The 15,503-nt window shown below is 44.3% G+C and overlaps 1 protein-coding gene across 10 annotated transcripts in view; it reads left to right on the top strand.

Annotated features, from left to right (window-relative positions):
- MARK3 (microtubule affinity regulating kinase 3) overlaps positions 1 to 6,234 on the top strand; it is a 63,464-nt gene extending 57,230 nt beyond the window's left edge. For 6 of the 10 annotated variants that reach the window (XM_082762301.1, XM_082762300.1, XM_082762305.1 and 3 more), the window contains one exon: positions 3,752 to 6,234. In XM_082762301.1, coding sequence (XP_082618427.1) covers positions 3,752 to 4,097 — 346 coding nt within the window. In that variant the 3' untranslated portion in view covers positions 4,098 to 6,234. Of the gene's footprint in view, positions 1 to 1,471; positions 1,517 to 3,751 lie in introns of all 10 variants that reach the window. The other 4 variants (XM_082762297.1, XM_082762299.1, XM_082762302.1 and 1 more) reach the window with 1 other exon arrangement.
- Positions 6,235 to 15,503: the final 9,269 nt, after the last annotated feature.

The raw sequence follows: 15,503 nt of genomic DNA, 5'->3' as shown, positions 1-15,503 counted from the left end.
AAGGACGCTGGGAGGGCTGCAGCCTTTGAGTCGGTCATCCTGCTGTGTTACTGGGGGGAACTGGAAGTTTCCCCCTTTAAGAAAGTTGAATTTTAACATTTGAATATAAAAATATGATGAAATGGCTACCAATAAAGCACATTTTGAAGTGCTAGATTTATTTGAGGACTTGCCAGCTGTTTTCTTCTCACTGTCTTCCTTATGTATCCCTTTTGCTTGTTACAGCTTTTTATTAGTCAATGGAAAACATTTCCTAGCAGAGGAACCAGCATCTTCCCATGTGCTGTGCAGTACCTCACAGAATAGGGATGTTCTGGTGATGAACAACATGATGAGTGACCTAGCATTTTTTTAAAACCTATATTTATATTGCAGTATGGATTTTGAACTCCATATCCTGCACAGCAAGTGCTATCACTGCATTCTGCAGTGCACTCTTGCAGTCTGTTCCATTGCATCAAGACTGTACTCTTTCCACTCTTTTCCACTGATCTTAAAGGCCTGTTTCCTCACCACAACCCCTTAAAAGGAAGAAAATGAGGAAACTAAACCTCGTAACACCTCACACAACCTAATATAAATCTCATGTGCATGAAAAAATAAGCTTGTTGTCCTACATTCTTGTCCCTAGACACCTGATAGCCGAAGTGTTTTAATATATTTACTTTACTGAGTGAAGCCCTGTACTAACTTGGAGTAGCATGGATTAAGAGTTTTATAAAGATGACTTCCCTACAAGCAGAATTAACACTGAGATGTAGAGACATGGTACTGCAATAATAGGAACATAGAGGAAGATGATGATTTTCCCTGTAATAATTCTCCTTGATACTGGTATGTTAGTGATCAGCAACATAGCTTTAAGTAGTACAAAAAGAAAGCTTAGGCTTTCTTTTGGATGTAGAAGATGCATCAGCATGGGAATTAATAGCTATCACAGCATAAGAAATCTCAGATTTACCTCCGAACTTTTATTAAAATGTATATGCATGTTCTTTTTTAAATGGTTTGGTATTGTTTAAACATCTAATATTTTGGTATTTGGTGTGTGTGCAAGCACCATGATTTTTTTAAATAAATAGCTTAATGATTAGGAGACGTTTATCATTTAGCAGGTACTTATTAAATGATAAAGTAATTTTAATATATTGTAATTTTAGCTTAATGTTTTATACTTTTAGGTATTCGGCTTTATTTGATGAGTTCTACCACGTAAAGCATACAATGTGAAAAGTAGCTAGGGGTCTTTTTAAAAACTGTAGTTAATAGTTTTTTTTTCACTTCGGCAAGATGCTCTGTTCTGAATTTGTTCTAATCTAGTAAGTTCATTACATCTTTGTTGCTTTGTATTTTAACACAACTTCAGTATGATTACGGTGTCTTTGAGCAACTATTCAGATATTGTATATTGTAGTGTAAGATTTGTCTTCTCTTTCCCACTTCCTTTTGCTTCTGCATTCTTTTCAATGAGGCTCCCGACTGAATATGAGAGGAACGGGAGATTTGAGGGCTCAAGGTGAGGGTAAAATTTTTGTTTAAAATGTTACTTAGGTGAGTTTGAACCTTTCTCCCCTTGATTATGTGGCACAGTGGCTTCAGGCAGCAGCTTTTGTTTTGTTTAAGGCTTTGAAACTAAACAAAGAAGCATTTTTGTCTGCGGAACAGCTATTAAAGCATTGACTGGCTTGTTTCTAAACTTTCATCTTCCATGTTGCCTTTTCCCTTGTGTGTTTTTGCATTTTAGTATTTATAATTTGCTGTTGTCTTGTAGATCTGTAGGTAAATGGTGTCTAGTGAGACTCCAGATGTGTGGGATAACCGCTGAAGGACATTAAAATACATTTTTCATCTCCAAAATCACAAATGGCTAAGCTATTTTTCATGTTAAACTCTTCCTCAAATCTTCATATCAAACAATACTAGAAATCAACAGATTTGTGTTCATTCCACCAACTGTTTTCAAGTAGAAAAGGCTTTCCAAAATAAAATGAGCATTGAATAAAAGTTGGTGTTCCTCCCCCTATCCCTTTTGCCAGTTCTTGCAGCTTTATTAAATTAAAACCTTAAAACAGAATACTCTTTAATTTGCTTGCTGATGTTTGTAACATCTGGCAAACCACATAGCTGGATTTGACAGCATAATCCTATGATTCTCATAGTTACTGGAAGTCTTTCTAATAGAATGTGAAATTATGAAATGTGTTATCTTTGTGATAGATTTATTTTGTTTTGACTTTGCTATTGCTTTTTATGTAACTTTTTCATAGTTGTCTGCTTAATGCTGGGAGAAGGAAGGGATCATGTAACCAAAAATTCATTGCCAAATATTTTAAGAAAGAGCTTGACTTATTGTAAACTGAACTTTGAAGTTCAACATGAGGCCTAAATTGCATGGTTTAGGGTCAATTAGGTTGTGTGTTTTCAGAAAATATTAAAGCATCATTGTCAATATATTAAAATCTCTTGCCCTGGGAACAATAAAATTTGAAGAGATGACTGACAGCATGTAGACATTCCTAAAGTAAATCTGTCATTTTTTATCCTAAAGGTCCAAATGTAGCTCCTTACTCTTTAGCTGCACAACCACTGATTTTAATGAAAGTAGAAGAATCATTATGAACTAGAAATTTCTGGAACGTTTCTTTTTCATTGTCCTGAATAACCTTATTTCTCCTTACCAAGGGAAAAGCTTAAAAAAAAAAAAAAAAAAAAAAGCTTTAAAAAAAAAAAAAAAAAAGGCAGACCTGGGAAATGCAGCCTCAATATTTTGTACTTTCTTAAAACTGCAGCCGTAATAGGAAAATAGGAACCCTTTTACCTAGGTTCTTTGCTAACAATGTGAAGATGTTTAATAGTGACTTCCAACTTTCTCTCCTGCATTTCAAGGTGCTTAGTTCCGTAGATCTAGTAGTGAAACACTTCATCACTTTAATACCAATAACTGATGTAGGTAAACAAATCAGTGACCAACTTAAAGACAGACTATTTCCACCCTGTTGAAAGTAACCCCAATATCCTACAATATGGTGGGTCTTCAGTGAACCCCTCAAATCTGTGAAAATAATGATTTCAGAGTGAAACCCATCTAGCCCAGAGCTGGGCGGCACGCGTTGGGCCTGGGTGAGCAGGCGGGTGACCCAGCGCAGGGCCCCGAGCTCCATTTTCCTGCTGGTTGCCTCCGCTGAGGCACGCCATGGCCCTTCCAGCCCTCGGTCCCCACCCTGCTGGACAGGAGGAGATGCTGAGGAACAGCTGGTCACCGTTGTGTTTGTGTGGGTGCTTCCCATGGCCCAGCGCTCCCGTGATGCAGGCTGGGCGCCGTTTTGTCACAATATTTTGTCACACGTCACCAAGCAGCTGTTTGATGTTCCAGAAACTTCTAGCACCAAGCCGATGCTGGGTGCCCCGGGCCACATGGCCCAAGAACAGGGCTTTGAGCAGCACCCAGCTTAAAACTGAATCATAGCTGGTGTGTGTAGTTTTACCACACTAAGGTAACTTACCTCATGCTCCCGACTCCAGTGACTTCCAGTTGTTTCACAAGTCGAACCTTACCTTTGTTTCAGCCCCAAACGCTAACGCTTTATCTTCACTGTGTGTTTGTGTAGCTGTGGGGAGCACGGGGCGCTGCTCACAGCCCCTAGACACTGCTTTTGTACAAGTAGTGTGTGCTGAGTGTGAGTTCGCTTCACTAACACGCAGCTCGGGGGAGGTCTCTTGCCCTGCTGACTAAAAACTTGCTGTCTTTCAGCCGCAATGTAGCTGTGGATCAGAAGGATGAAAACAAGGAAGCCAAGCCTCGCTCACTGCGTTTTACGTGGAGCATGAAAACCACCAGCTCCATGGATCCCAATGACATGATGAGGGAAATCCGGAAGGTCCTGGATGCCAATAATTGTGACTATGAACAAAGAGAGCGTTTCTTGCTTTTCTGCGTCCATGGAGATGGGCATGCGGAAAACCTTGTACAGTGGGAGATGGAGGTGTGTAAACTGCCAAGACTGTCCCTGAATGGAGTTCGCTTTAAGCGGATATCGGGAACATCCATAGCTTTTAAAAACATTGCTTCCAAAATTGCCAATGAGTTAAAGCTGTAACAAGAAAAATAGTTAAGTTGTAAATTAGTTAGCAAGTGTTTTTGAGAATTCCAATGGAAATGTATAGAATAACATTTAGGCAATAACTTCTGCATCCTTCTGAATAGTGATATTAAAAAAAAAGCTGCTGAGCTGGGAGGGAGAGTTGGACTTTTTTATAAGTGCACTACAGCATTAAAGTTGCCTACTATGTAAAATATTACCCCTTCTGCTTTATTTCCATTGCTCCTAAGTCTTTGACAACAAATTGAAACACAGAATATATTCATTTAAATATGCCTCCTGTTTGTGTGGACGTGTGAATGTACAGTATGTGTGTATAATATATAAAGTATTATATGTAAACAATTCATTTACAACATCGAGCTGTACCAGTACCTCTTTTTGGGCTAATTTTGGTGCTAAAAATTGAAATGGCCAAGGAGGAAACACTTGAGTTAATATTTAAAATAACTGAAGAGATAACCAGTAAACGCAGGTTTACAGTTCACTGCTGTGTTAAGGAAAAAAAAAAAGTGTGTGAAGGGTTTGGATTTACGGTTGTGAACATTATTAGTCCTGTTTTCTAAGTAGAGCTCATGAGATTATTAAAAGTTCACTTTTACTGAGTAAGTCTTGCATTATATTTTGCCCACCTATTTATTATTTAAGTCTGAATCAAAATTTTAAAATGTAGTTGATTTGTGCATTAAAATTTGGGTAAATGCTTCCATTCTTCTGCTTCTGCTAAACTACTAAAATTGTAACTTTGTCCTTTTGGTTTACGAGTATTGATTGCAGCTAAGAGCATTTCTCCGTTGCTCCACAGTTCCTCTACAGAACAATGCAGTGCGCTAAACATTGACTAGTGACTTTTTCTTTCAGACCAAGTTCTCCACGTTAGACTAGGTCAGGCTGATACAAAGCACAAAAGGACTCTCAAACAGCAACCATGTTTTGATGCAAGTCACCACGTCCGAGTCAGTGCCGTTCTGAGGTATTGCTGCAGGTGTGGCAGTACTTTGCTTTCTGGGTGTCTGCAGTATTGAAACCCAAAAGTGGGAATATAATTTTGCTACTGATCTCCTCCGTTGTAACATCCAGTGTACTAAACTACAGCCATAGGCAGCAGCAGTTGAAACTTTTCCTTGCAGCTCTCTTCCAGCGTGCTTCCACTTGGCTCTGGTTGTATTGCTTTTGATGGCTTTATGCCAGCTGTGTCTCTAGATTCTGCTGAGGAGTCTGTTGTCACTTTTGTGACATACAGTGTGGAAACCTACCCCGATGAACTCTGATGGCCAACTAGCTTCCTGTAGGACATGAAGCTACTATCGGATGGTCCCTGCTTCTTAACCATCACTGTGGTGAGCTGGATTTGATTTTTGCAGACTAGAATCAAGAGATTTCTTCAGGCTTTGTTTCCTAGTGATACTCAATTTCTTTCATGAAGGACTTCTGTAGATAATACCCCGCATTATCTACTTGACTTTTTGTATTGATGTTTTATGGCTATATTTCAGTGAGGCACTTAAGCATGTACTTCACATGTGCTTTAAACTGGAGCCGAAATTTGCATTTTAAATTTGCAGTGAGCTAATAGTTATTCATAGTACACAGTTCAGATTTGACACGAGGTGAAAATGCAAACCCCTTAATATTTTGCAAGTTAGTTCTTGTGACCTGTAGTCTGTGAAGGCAGCAGACTTCCCCCCTCTTTCCCTAAGCATTGATATTGATTATGCTAGTTTAAAGGGTAATCATAGTTGTTAAATGTAGTAAATATTCCTGAATTTGCATTTTATTCTCTGTATATTCTGTATCCTGCCATGGCTTTAGAACTCCAGGTGTTCAGTTGGAGTTCAGTTGGCTTTCAGTGCTCTGCCCGTGCCTGTGCTGCTCGGTATGGTTTTTGCCATGAAAACTCCATTTTGTAATAGCAATAAGACATTTCAGGGCAATCATTGTACTTTCTCAGGTGAAGAGTCACCTATCCTTTCACTTCCTACGTTTTAAGCACTCCTCCAAATGTATTTTTTTCACCTGGCAGTGCACTTTGTTGTCTGAACTGAAAAGTATTCTGATAAATGATGTAAATCTGTATTTGATGGAAGTTCCAAAAGGTTTCATATTAAATGTTTTCTGAAATGCTCCATTCCTACTTCACCTGTTAAGTATGTAATTGTTTCTAAAAAGTGCACCAGTATCATACTTTGGATATTTGAAGTTTGTACTTAAGTATTTTTCTTAAGGTGTTTTCAAAAGGTTCTTTCAGAGTAAATCTGTATTTAAGGTATTAAAAAAAAAAAATGACTTAATATGATCAGAAACAGTTTTCAACAGATTCCTTCCCAAATACCTTGTGAAATTACCAATTTGCAAGAACATACCCTTGTTTCTTTGTCATACTGCACGCTTACTGTTCAAGCCTCTAGGAGCTGCCCGGAAAGGAAACTGCTTCCTTCAGATCTGCAAACTTCTTCAAATCTTCAACTTCTTCCAAGAACGTAGGCCTTTTGTTTATTCATCTGCTTTGAGGAGCAGTGTAGGTCTATCGGTGCTGCTGCTGATACAGCTTTGCAGCACTACAGCTGTTTTCTCGCTGCATAAGAGATGAGCTTTAAAATTAATCAGAGGCCAGCATGTGGTAAGGATGTAGCAGTGGGTCTAGGCATTTTAAGATGCATGTCTAGCAGCCCAAAATGTGTTTTTTTGTAGTAATATGACTGGTGTCCTGGCATGTGTGGTCTGAAGGTAGTGTTGGGATGAGGGGAGGGCTTATAATGGGCTTGTGAATGAAGTTTTGCATGGCTGAAACCCATGTCCTCTGATTCTGAAGATGTCTTTTGGTTAATGGGTAGAGAAAAATGTCTTCAGAGTTATGGGAGAGGCTGACTGCTTTAAATTGAAGGGTTTTTTATAGATAAATACATGGTAAAAATGAACACTGAAGAGGAATAAATAGGTTCAGATAAACTTTTCCTCATATAAATTCTATCTATACTTGGGCTTTTTAAAATGCCTTGGTTTATTTTACTTGTCATGGAATAAACATAAGACAAGGTTTAAGGTCTTGGACCATGTTGAAAAACGGGGAGAGGTGGTTCAAAGGAACAGCTAGTGCTGCTGGTCTAAGTGCTTTGCACACTGCTTTTATTCAAGCTACAGCATTTGGTCCAATCTTTGTAGATTGAAAGGTTTTACTACAGATTTGGGCAAGGTTCATATTTTTTTCTCTTGCATTGTGGTGCAGTTTCAAGATGAAATACAGGAAGATACTGGATCACAGATTTTTTAATTATAATATTTTCTGTCAACATAATCTAGATTTAAAAATAAAATAAAATTTGGACCTAAAATTAAGATTCACATATCTGTTAAAGAAATAAAGCTAGAAGTTCAGTCCTTCCAGTCATATGGGAAGATTGCAGCAGATCTGGAGTTTAAATATTGATCTCCCCACTTCAGTTATAAGCCCAAATGTACGGGGACCTATTGGGATAACATGCAGAGGCTTTAATCATCTTTCCCATAGCTGCTGTGTCATACAATGTATTATGTATTGCAATTTAGTTAGGACTACAGCCGACCCGGAGAACCCTTTTCTCTGTTAAAGACAGCGAGAGCAGCAGTACATGCATGGCTTTGGGTCAAGACCCACTTGCTCTGGCTGGCTTAGGTTCAAGTGCTCTCTCGATACCTGGCTGGGTATGGGCAGAGGCTGCCAACAAGCTACCATAGTGGTCTCTGTGTTTCAAAGGTGGTTGAGTGTTTCTTGCAGTGCATTCTTGACCAGCTCTCCAACACCAGGTCTTTTCGTAGTAACCTGAAGAGTTAAACATTTAGAGTATCTTGACATTAGATGATATTTTCTACTATTTAGGGGGTTCTTACTGATGTAAAATTGTTCTCTAATTCACATTGCAGATGTTTAGGAAGCATTAAACAGTTTTTGGAAGGCTGATCCCACTGTACATTAATATTTAAGCATGTAGATTTGCAATTTCCTGTGTTTCTGTCAGCATGATCTCTTTGTAAGTTTTCATAGAAGGGCCCTGGTGCTTTCCTATCAAGCTAAGTTCATGTTATTAGAAATCACTAATACTGCCAACTGAACCCCCAACCTGAAGTTCTGATAATGTGTGGTTGTGACAATTCTGTGTTTGACCAGAAATTTTCCCTTCATAGTAAGTTGTTTCGTTGACTTCACCACTGACCATTGCTTTGAAGGCTCTGTTGCTTCAAAGAACAGACTGTTAGCCAGCAGGAAGGTGTGTAAGTTGTGGATGAAAGCTCAGACTAATGTAATAAGAATTATTTAAAAGTTATACTGCTACATACCAAAGGCCCATCAGTGTCCAGTGGTACAGCAGCAGTAAATGCTTAAGGAAGGGAAGACAGAAGACATACAGCAGCCCTGTGCGTGCACTCCTTGCTACCACATAAACTCACTCAAATAACTCTGGTTTTCATGTTCCTATTTCTTCTGGTCTGCCCTTAATATACCACCAGGTACTACCTCCAAGCAAAAGGGCTAGATAAAATTAGCAAAACCAGGAAGAAATGGTCTTTTCTGAAGCTGAAACAGTCCTGCATTTGAAGCAAAAAAAATGAAAGACTCCTAACCCCTCTTTTTCAGCCTTCTAAACTTTGCTATGAACATTGGGCTTTTCATTCCAGCAATAACTGCAAACAGAAATGTGTCAATACTGACTGACGCCTGTAAGTATTTGTGTACAGAAGCTATTTTCAGGGTATTAATTGCCAGCTGTGAGTTCGTGCTCACCTGCAAGTGCCATTAACGCCCTGTAGCGGATGTGATTTAGCAGGTAAGATCGTTCTAGCTGGAGAAAACAAAACGGCTTTTGCTTGTCTTTTTGCTTACACGTGTTGGGTGCTCAGAACTGCGTGATCAGAGACTCGGCCGTGAGATTCGTGTGAAGTGTCCGTGGTTGTGGTTGCTGTGGGAACCACGGCGCTGAATTTCGAGGCACGGAAACGCCGCCGTTCTCAGCCACCGCTTTAACACCGGTCTGCGTTGTTTAATATCGATTATGAAATTCAGGGCACAAAAACAAAGTGTTCGTGCACTTCGTATTTCCTTGTAGTCGCTGATGGGATCACGCTGGATGTATTACGTGAATAAAATCAGCTCTTCGACTCTCATTACGAAAATAATTCTTTGTAAACAAAAGGGGATGCAAACTGAGAATGCAAACCTCTACCGCTGGTGCAGTCCCAGGCTTTTCCACCCCCTGCCCTGCTGCTCGCCCGGGGGCCCTGCTGGGCAGCCCGAGCCCCCAGCCCCATGCCAGGGGCCGCAGGATGGAGGCTGCAGTGCCGGCAGCGGCCGCAGGGTGCCCCTCCAGGGCCGGGGCTCGCCAGGAGCATCCCCAGGGCTGGCCGGCTCCGCAGGGCACCAGCACAGCAAAACCCCGGTCGCTTTTCTCCGTTTTCCCCAAAAGCCACCCTGCTGAGCGGGGCAGATGTAGTGCCCGGCAGCTAAACGCCTTTCCAGCTTTTGGGAGTCCTCGGTTTCCTGTTGGGAAATGTAATTAATGAAGCTGCTCTGCTCTTCATCCTTTGGTAATCGCTCTCATCGAGGCTGGAAGTTGCAGCCAGCCCTTTCTAAAATAACCCGGGATGGCTTGCCATTTATACTGCGCTGTGTTAAGTAACTCCGTAAAGCCTTACGCCTGGCATTTTCCATGCCTGGAGTCTGTTTTAATCTTCAAACAAATCTTGTCACTCGTGCTTTGAGCGAGCAAGAAATGAAACTTCCTTATTTGCTCAGGAGTTTTTCATATTCCATATTTTGCTGAGGCTTTTGCTTTTATTGTAGCCGAAGTTTGCGGTCGGGGGATTAGCAGTGACTGGTGCTAACGTTTATGGCCCTGATGTTTGCATTCCGGGAGTGGAAGTGTAGAAGCTGCTGCTTGCAGCTGATCTCAGCCTTCATGTTCTTTCTACAAAAAGGACTCCTTGCTGCAGATAGAGCCAGGAGGAGCACCAAGCCCCTGTGTGCCTTGTGAGGCTGCTGTGTACTGGAGTCATGGCATCAGTGAGCAGAGCACTTTGGGCACAGGGACACGGGAGGAGCGATGAGCTGAGCTTTGCTCTCAGCAAGTTCTGCTCCTTGTCACCGAGAGACGTGGCAGCTGCCACCAGGTGCAAATGTTTGGTCAAATACGTGTACTTCATTGGTTTTACACAACTGACCCCTTTGTCACCGACATCTGAAATTTCTTGCTGCCTCCTCATCTTTGGGAGAGATGAGCATTGGCTGAACCCTCCTGGCTGAATGCTGCTTCTAATTAAAGTCTAGATTCGAGTAACAGTCAGTTTTTGAGGTTTCCTCTGCTGTCAGAGCTCTGTGAATCAGTCCAGACAGGGTAAGTGCTGTTCTAGCTGGGGAAAGAGTACAAGTGCTCCAGGGCCCGCTTGAGTGTCTCAACACAAGTCTGTAGTACAGAGCTTGGCAAAGGGAAGGCATCTCCTCAGTGTTAATCCTTCCACCTGGAGGGCGGCTGAGCTCAAGGAAGCACAAAACTGTAATGAATTGCTGAATTCACAGCAGTGCCTGGGATGAAGAGGAGGGGAAGTCATCCTGTCTGAATGCTTTTTGCCCCTCAGCGCTTTCCAGACTTCCCCTTAGGGAAGAGAACACTGCACCACCAAATGCTCCCATTTTTCACCTCTGTGGCCCTTTGGATCTGCACAGGACAGACATTGCAATTGCAAGCAGTTCTCACAAGTTGTGAAGGGAAAGAGAGCAGGCACTGGTGGTGGAAGAGGAGCTCCGTGAACTGGGGGTCATATGGATTCTCAGGCCCAGCCACAAACCTCCCTGCACTGTCTCAGAGTGGTGCAAACAGCTCTTGAAGTAAAGCTGAGGCTTACAGGGGCTGCACAGAAAGGTCCCTTTCTCCTCTGAGCTCTCAGGTCTCACAGGGCTTGCAGGGACTTCTACTCAGATCCATTTGACAAACCCAGCCAAAGCCAGCTTGCAGGTCCACGTCACAAGGAGGACAAATCCAGCAGATGGGTACATGTGCTCACACAGTGCGTGGTTGCATAAAGCCTATTTCTCCAGGAAACTGGGCAATAAAAGCCCACGATGGTTCACAGCAGAGACCAGATCCCACAGCTGAGGCAGCTCTCCTTAAAAGGTCTCTTTTCAGGTCAGAGCCGTACTCGGGGTGAATTCTGGTAGAATAGGGATGGATTCAGCTGAGCACAAGAGAGCTGAGGTCTCATTTGTGTACCTAATGATGCTGGTAACTTAAAATATTTACAGCAAAGGCAAACATAAAATTGGGAAGGATGAGAACTAACATGTAGAGGGAAACACATTGTTTATACCATCTACTACGTGCAGCCAGCATCTCTCATTAGCTTACTGTTACCTTTATCCTCCCCTTCTGCCCTATGACAACATGTGAGAACAACAAATATTTCAGTCTTACCCTTGCATGTCACCTGGATGATGCCATTTTCCAGTTTTCTGTATGTCTTGGAAGCAGCAACATTCAGCATTTGGACCGCAAGGCTGAGTTTCATTGATTTAGCAGCTGAGTTAGGGGAAGGGAGGGGATGAAAACAAGTCCTAAATTTGGAATGAGCCAAACATAGACATGTTGCTAATGGCAAACCAAAAACTTGGAAGTCAAGCTCTGGATCAGCATGAAAATTGGTGGTTTGCTGACTCTACCTGTTGCACTCATGGCTGTAACTTGCCCTTTTCTCTTTACTAACTGCTCAGATACATGTCCTGGCTGGGGGTGTGTGGGTCTTACCGGCAGTCATCTCTCATGCAATGTTGTCTGGTGGCAGAGAAAGTGAGATTTGTACTGAGAAATTCACTGGTGATACGGCAACCCTGTGAGTAGGGCTTTGCAGAGGATGAAGACAAATGAAACCAAATTCTGACTTCAAAAAGGGGCCTGATTCTCCCCCCCCCCCCATGGATGGTGCAGGGCGGTGTGCTGGAGCTCTCCTTTCTTGTGCCCCCACTGCTCGACCTTTGCAGCCTGGAGACAGTAAAAGGTAATTTCTTGCCCTTACCAAGTCTAGGCTGCACTGGCCTGCTCCAACAGCTGCAGAAGCCCCACAGCTCGAGGGGTGGGAGACCTCAATTCACCCTGACAGTAGCTGCCCCCAGAACGCAGTAACCCTTCTGCTGTTAGTGCAGAGATGTAAACAACTGGGGGCGTTGGCCCATCTCTGCTATGAGTTCAGTAGCATTTTTCCAACACCTCAACCCTTTTTAAAACAGACAGCTCAAATTTACATGTATTTTTAGAATTATATCCAATTCTTTGTTTAACAAAGATGGGATGCCTAAAACCATGCCTTCTGCCCAGCCTGGGCACCCTGCAGCCTGCTGGGGGGCAAATCCAGGAGCTTCCACTTCTCAGCATCCCCAGCAGTGTCTTGGAAACAGTGCAGTAACTCCGTCTTTTCAAACAAAATTACCACTGGAAACAGCTCTGAGGATTACAGCAAACTGAGCCTACAAAGTCCTTGCTTATCACTGTACCTTGCCCTCACTTAGCTACCCTGTGGACAAGCAGGCAGGCTGGAGACATCTCCAACGCGTGGGTCATGCTGGCAGTGACCTCTTTTGCAGTATTGGTTGTCAAAATGTCTGTGCTAGAGGAAGATTTTCTGGATGCTTCTCGTGCTGCTGCAGTACTCCGTGAAGGGGACAGGCTCCATAGGCATCTGTAAGTGCAGTGCAGAAGAGGTAGCTTCCCCAGGTGCTCTTTGTGCAGCTTAGGAGGACTTCAGGCCACTCTCTGGCACCCTGAAGAAGGGCTTGTGCTCCTGTAGAAACCTTCAGTGTGCACACAAAGAGAGTATGGCCATCAGCAAATTTGAGCTCCCAAACCAGTGCCTCAGATCATAGCACAGCGAGTTGTCTGCGCTGCCATGGAGTTGTACAATTTGCTGTTGAGTCTAAAAGGCACGTGGCCTCCTTTACCCACATTTCTGGGGCATACGGCAAAGGAAACTAGGTGTTAAACCATGTAGGAGCTAGAATGCAGCCCTGCTCAGCCTTGATGCCATCAGAGACAAAAAGGCCTGCCAGCAATCCCACTCAACAGCTGCGGTGTGGAAAATCCCAGAGTGGGCAGAGATTCAGGAAAAGGTACTAAATTCTGTCTCTGAGAGTGATGGGGTCTCTAAGTAGGCCATCTCACTCCGGAGAATCCACGCAGACTGCGTGATCCCAGCACATGAAGGACAACGGGACTCCGAGAGGCAGAGCACAGCCTGAAGCCTGTCTACACTGTGCAATTAGTCATCTACTTCTGTGTGCGGTTTTGGGTACTGCAATATAAGGACATAAAACTATTAGAGAGTGCCCAGTGGAGGGCTACAGAGGTGGTGAAGGGCCTGGAGGGGAGGATGCACGAGGAGCAGCTGAGGCCCCTTGGTTGTTCAGCCCCGAGCAGAGCAGGCTGAGGGGAGGCCTCATGGCGGCCTGCAGCTCCCTCATGAGGGGAGCGGAGGGGCAGGCGCTGAGCTCTGCTCTCTGGGGACAGCGACAGGACCCGAGGGGACGGCATGGAGCTGGGACAGGGGAGGGTCAGGCTGGGGGTTAGGGACAGGTTCTGCACCCAGAGGGTGGTCGGGCACAGGGACAGGCTCCTCAGGGCAGTGGTCACGGCACTGAGTCTGACAGAGCTCAAGCAGCGTTTGGACACCGCTCTCAGACACAGGGTCTGATTTTTGGGTGGTCCTGTGTGAAGTCAGGAGTTGGACTCGATGACACTTACGGTCCCTTCCAACTCAGCATATTCTAAGATTCTATCTCCAGAACCAGGAGACTGCACAGAAATAGAGCGGAGACCCAAAGAGGACAGGCTGCAGCACTGGCCTCCCTGAGGGAAGGACCCACTTCGCTATTTTTTGTGTTACAACCCAAGCCTATTCACCAGCATTCGCTGCTGCTGCCTTCCTGCCCCCAGGAACCAGCCCGGCAGGTGTGGGAGAAGACGCACAAGAAAGAAGTTCCCACCCCTGGCACATCCTTCTCTAGCTGTGCTTTTCCACAGATGAGCACCCTGCTCTGCTGCCACCTTCCTCTGTCACAGTGGCCGTGGCTGGTGGCAGTGGAGGAATGCTGCCGAACCATAGCAAAAGCCTCTTCCCATCTCAGCTGGTTTCATTTCTCTTTTCTGGCCTGGGGCCAGGCTGGGTTGTGGCCAGGACATTTCCTAGCCCACATTTCTCGACTAGTTGCCAGACTAACTTCTCCTTTTGCTGGCTGTTCTGCTGGCTGCTACGTGGCCTTGCTTTGGAAGGCCCTTCCATGCTGGCCAGGCCAGGGACTGTGTGAAAGAGGAAGGGCAGGGCCTGGCTGCGCACATGGGGACTGGTGCTGCTTGTGCAAGTTTGTCACCAGGCAGGAAGAGCAAGAGTCAAACTTTCCTAAGGCTAAGTCTCTTCCTGGCTGTCTCAGCCTTCTGGATGAGTCTGGCTGACGTGGAGGACAGCAAAATCTCTCTGTTGGTAGATACGAGCAGAGGAGTTTGTGAGAAGATCCCCAATTTTCTTCTCAGTGAAGTAAAGCAGTAACTTTGCACAGTGTTGTGAGAATTTTGCTGAATTTGTTTCTCTCCTGGAGAAGAGAAGGGAAAGGGGATCATAGCATCCAAGGACACCCAGGAGGACCTTCGAGCTTGCATTACAGTCATGGAGCTCAGAGAAGAACTTGGAGGAGGGACATTTTTTTCATCTTCCATGGGAATGATTCATCAACCCCATGATTATCTGTCCTGTGAGTAAGCTGCTGCTCTGCTTTTCAGAGGTCATAAATATTCAGTCAACTCAGGCAGATGCTTGGCCAGCCATGTCTCTGGGGAGCCAGAAAATCTCTTGAATCCTCACCGTAAGGCTCTGATATCTGTCTGAAGCTGTGCTGAAAAGGGCAGTTCTCTTTGACAGCTCGGGCTACAGCCATGGCGTGGCCGCCTGTGTCAGCTGGACCAGAGTTGTCCTGTGTGCATCCAGGAGAGGAGAGCAAGGAGATGAGATCCGGGAATATTGTGTCTGAAGCTGGGGGACGTGTCCTGAAGTCTCCCTGGCTGGATAACTGTGGCCATCTCACCACCACTGCAGAAGGAAGCAGCAAGGTTTTTTTATGAATCTCTTACCCAGCAGCAACCAAGAGAAAAAAAAAAAAAAAAAGGAGTGTTAGCTCTTGCTTGGGCTGTCACACACTTGAATTCGATGTTTTCTCCCTTGGCAGAGGAGCGAAGCCGCCCTCCAGTTTGGCTCTAACCGAGAGCGTCGCTGCTTCCCCCTGGTCCCCAGAGCAGCTCCTGCGGTGCCAGCTGGGCTGCCCGGTGCCACACACTGCAGGAGGCGTCCCCAGATGATCCGAGGGAAGGAGCACTTGTCACCAGGAAGCACAGGTCTCGC

The sequence above is a fragment of the Aythya marila genome (genome assembly GCF_965140915.1).
Source record: "Aythya marila genome assembly, chromosome: 5".
In the NCBI taxonomy this organism is placed as follows: Eukaryota; Metazoa; Chordata; class Aves; order Anseriformes; family Anatidae; genus Aythya; species Aythya marila.
This window is presented reverse-complemented; position numbering and strand designations above follow the sequence as displayed.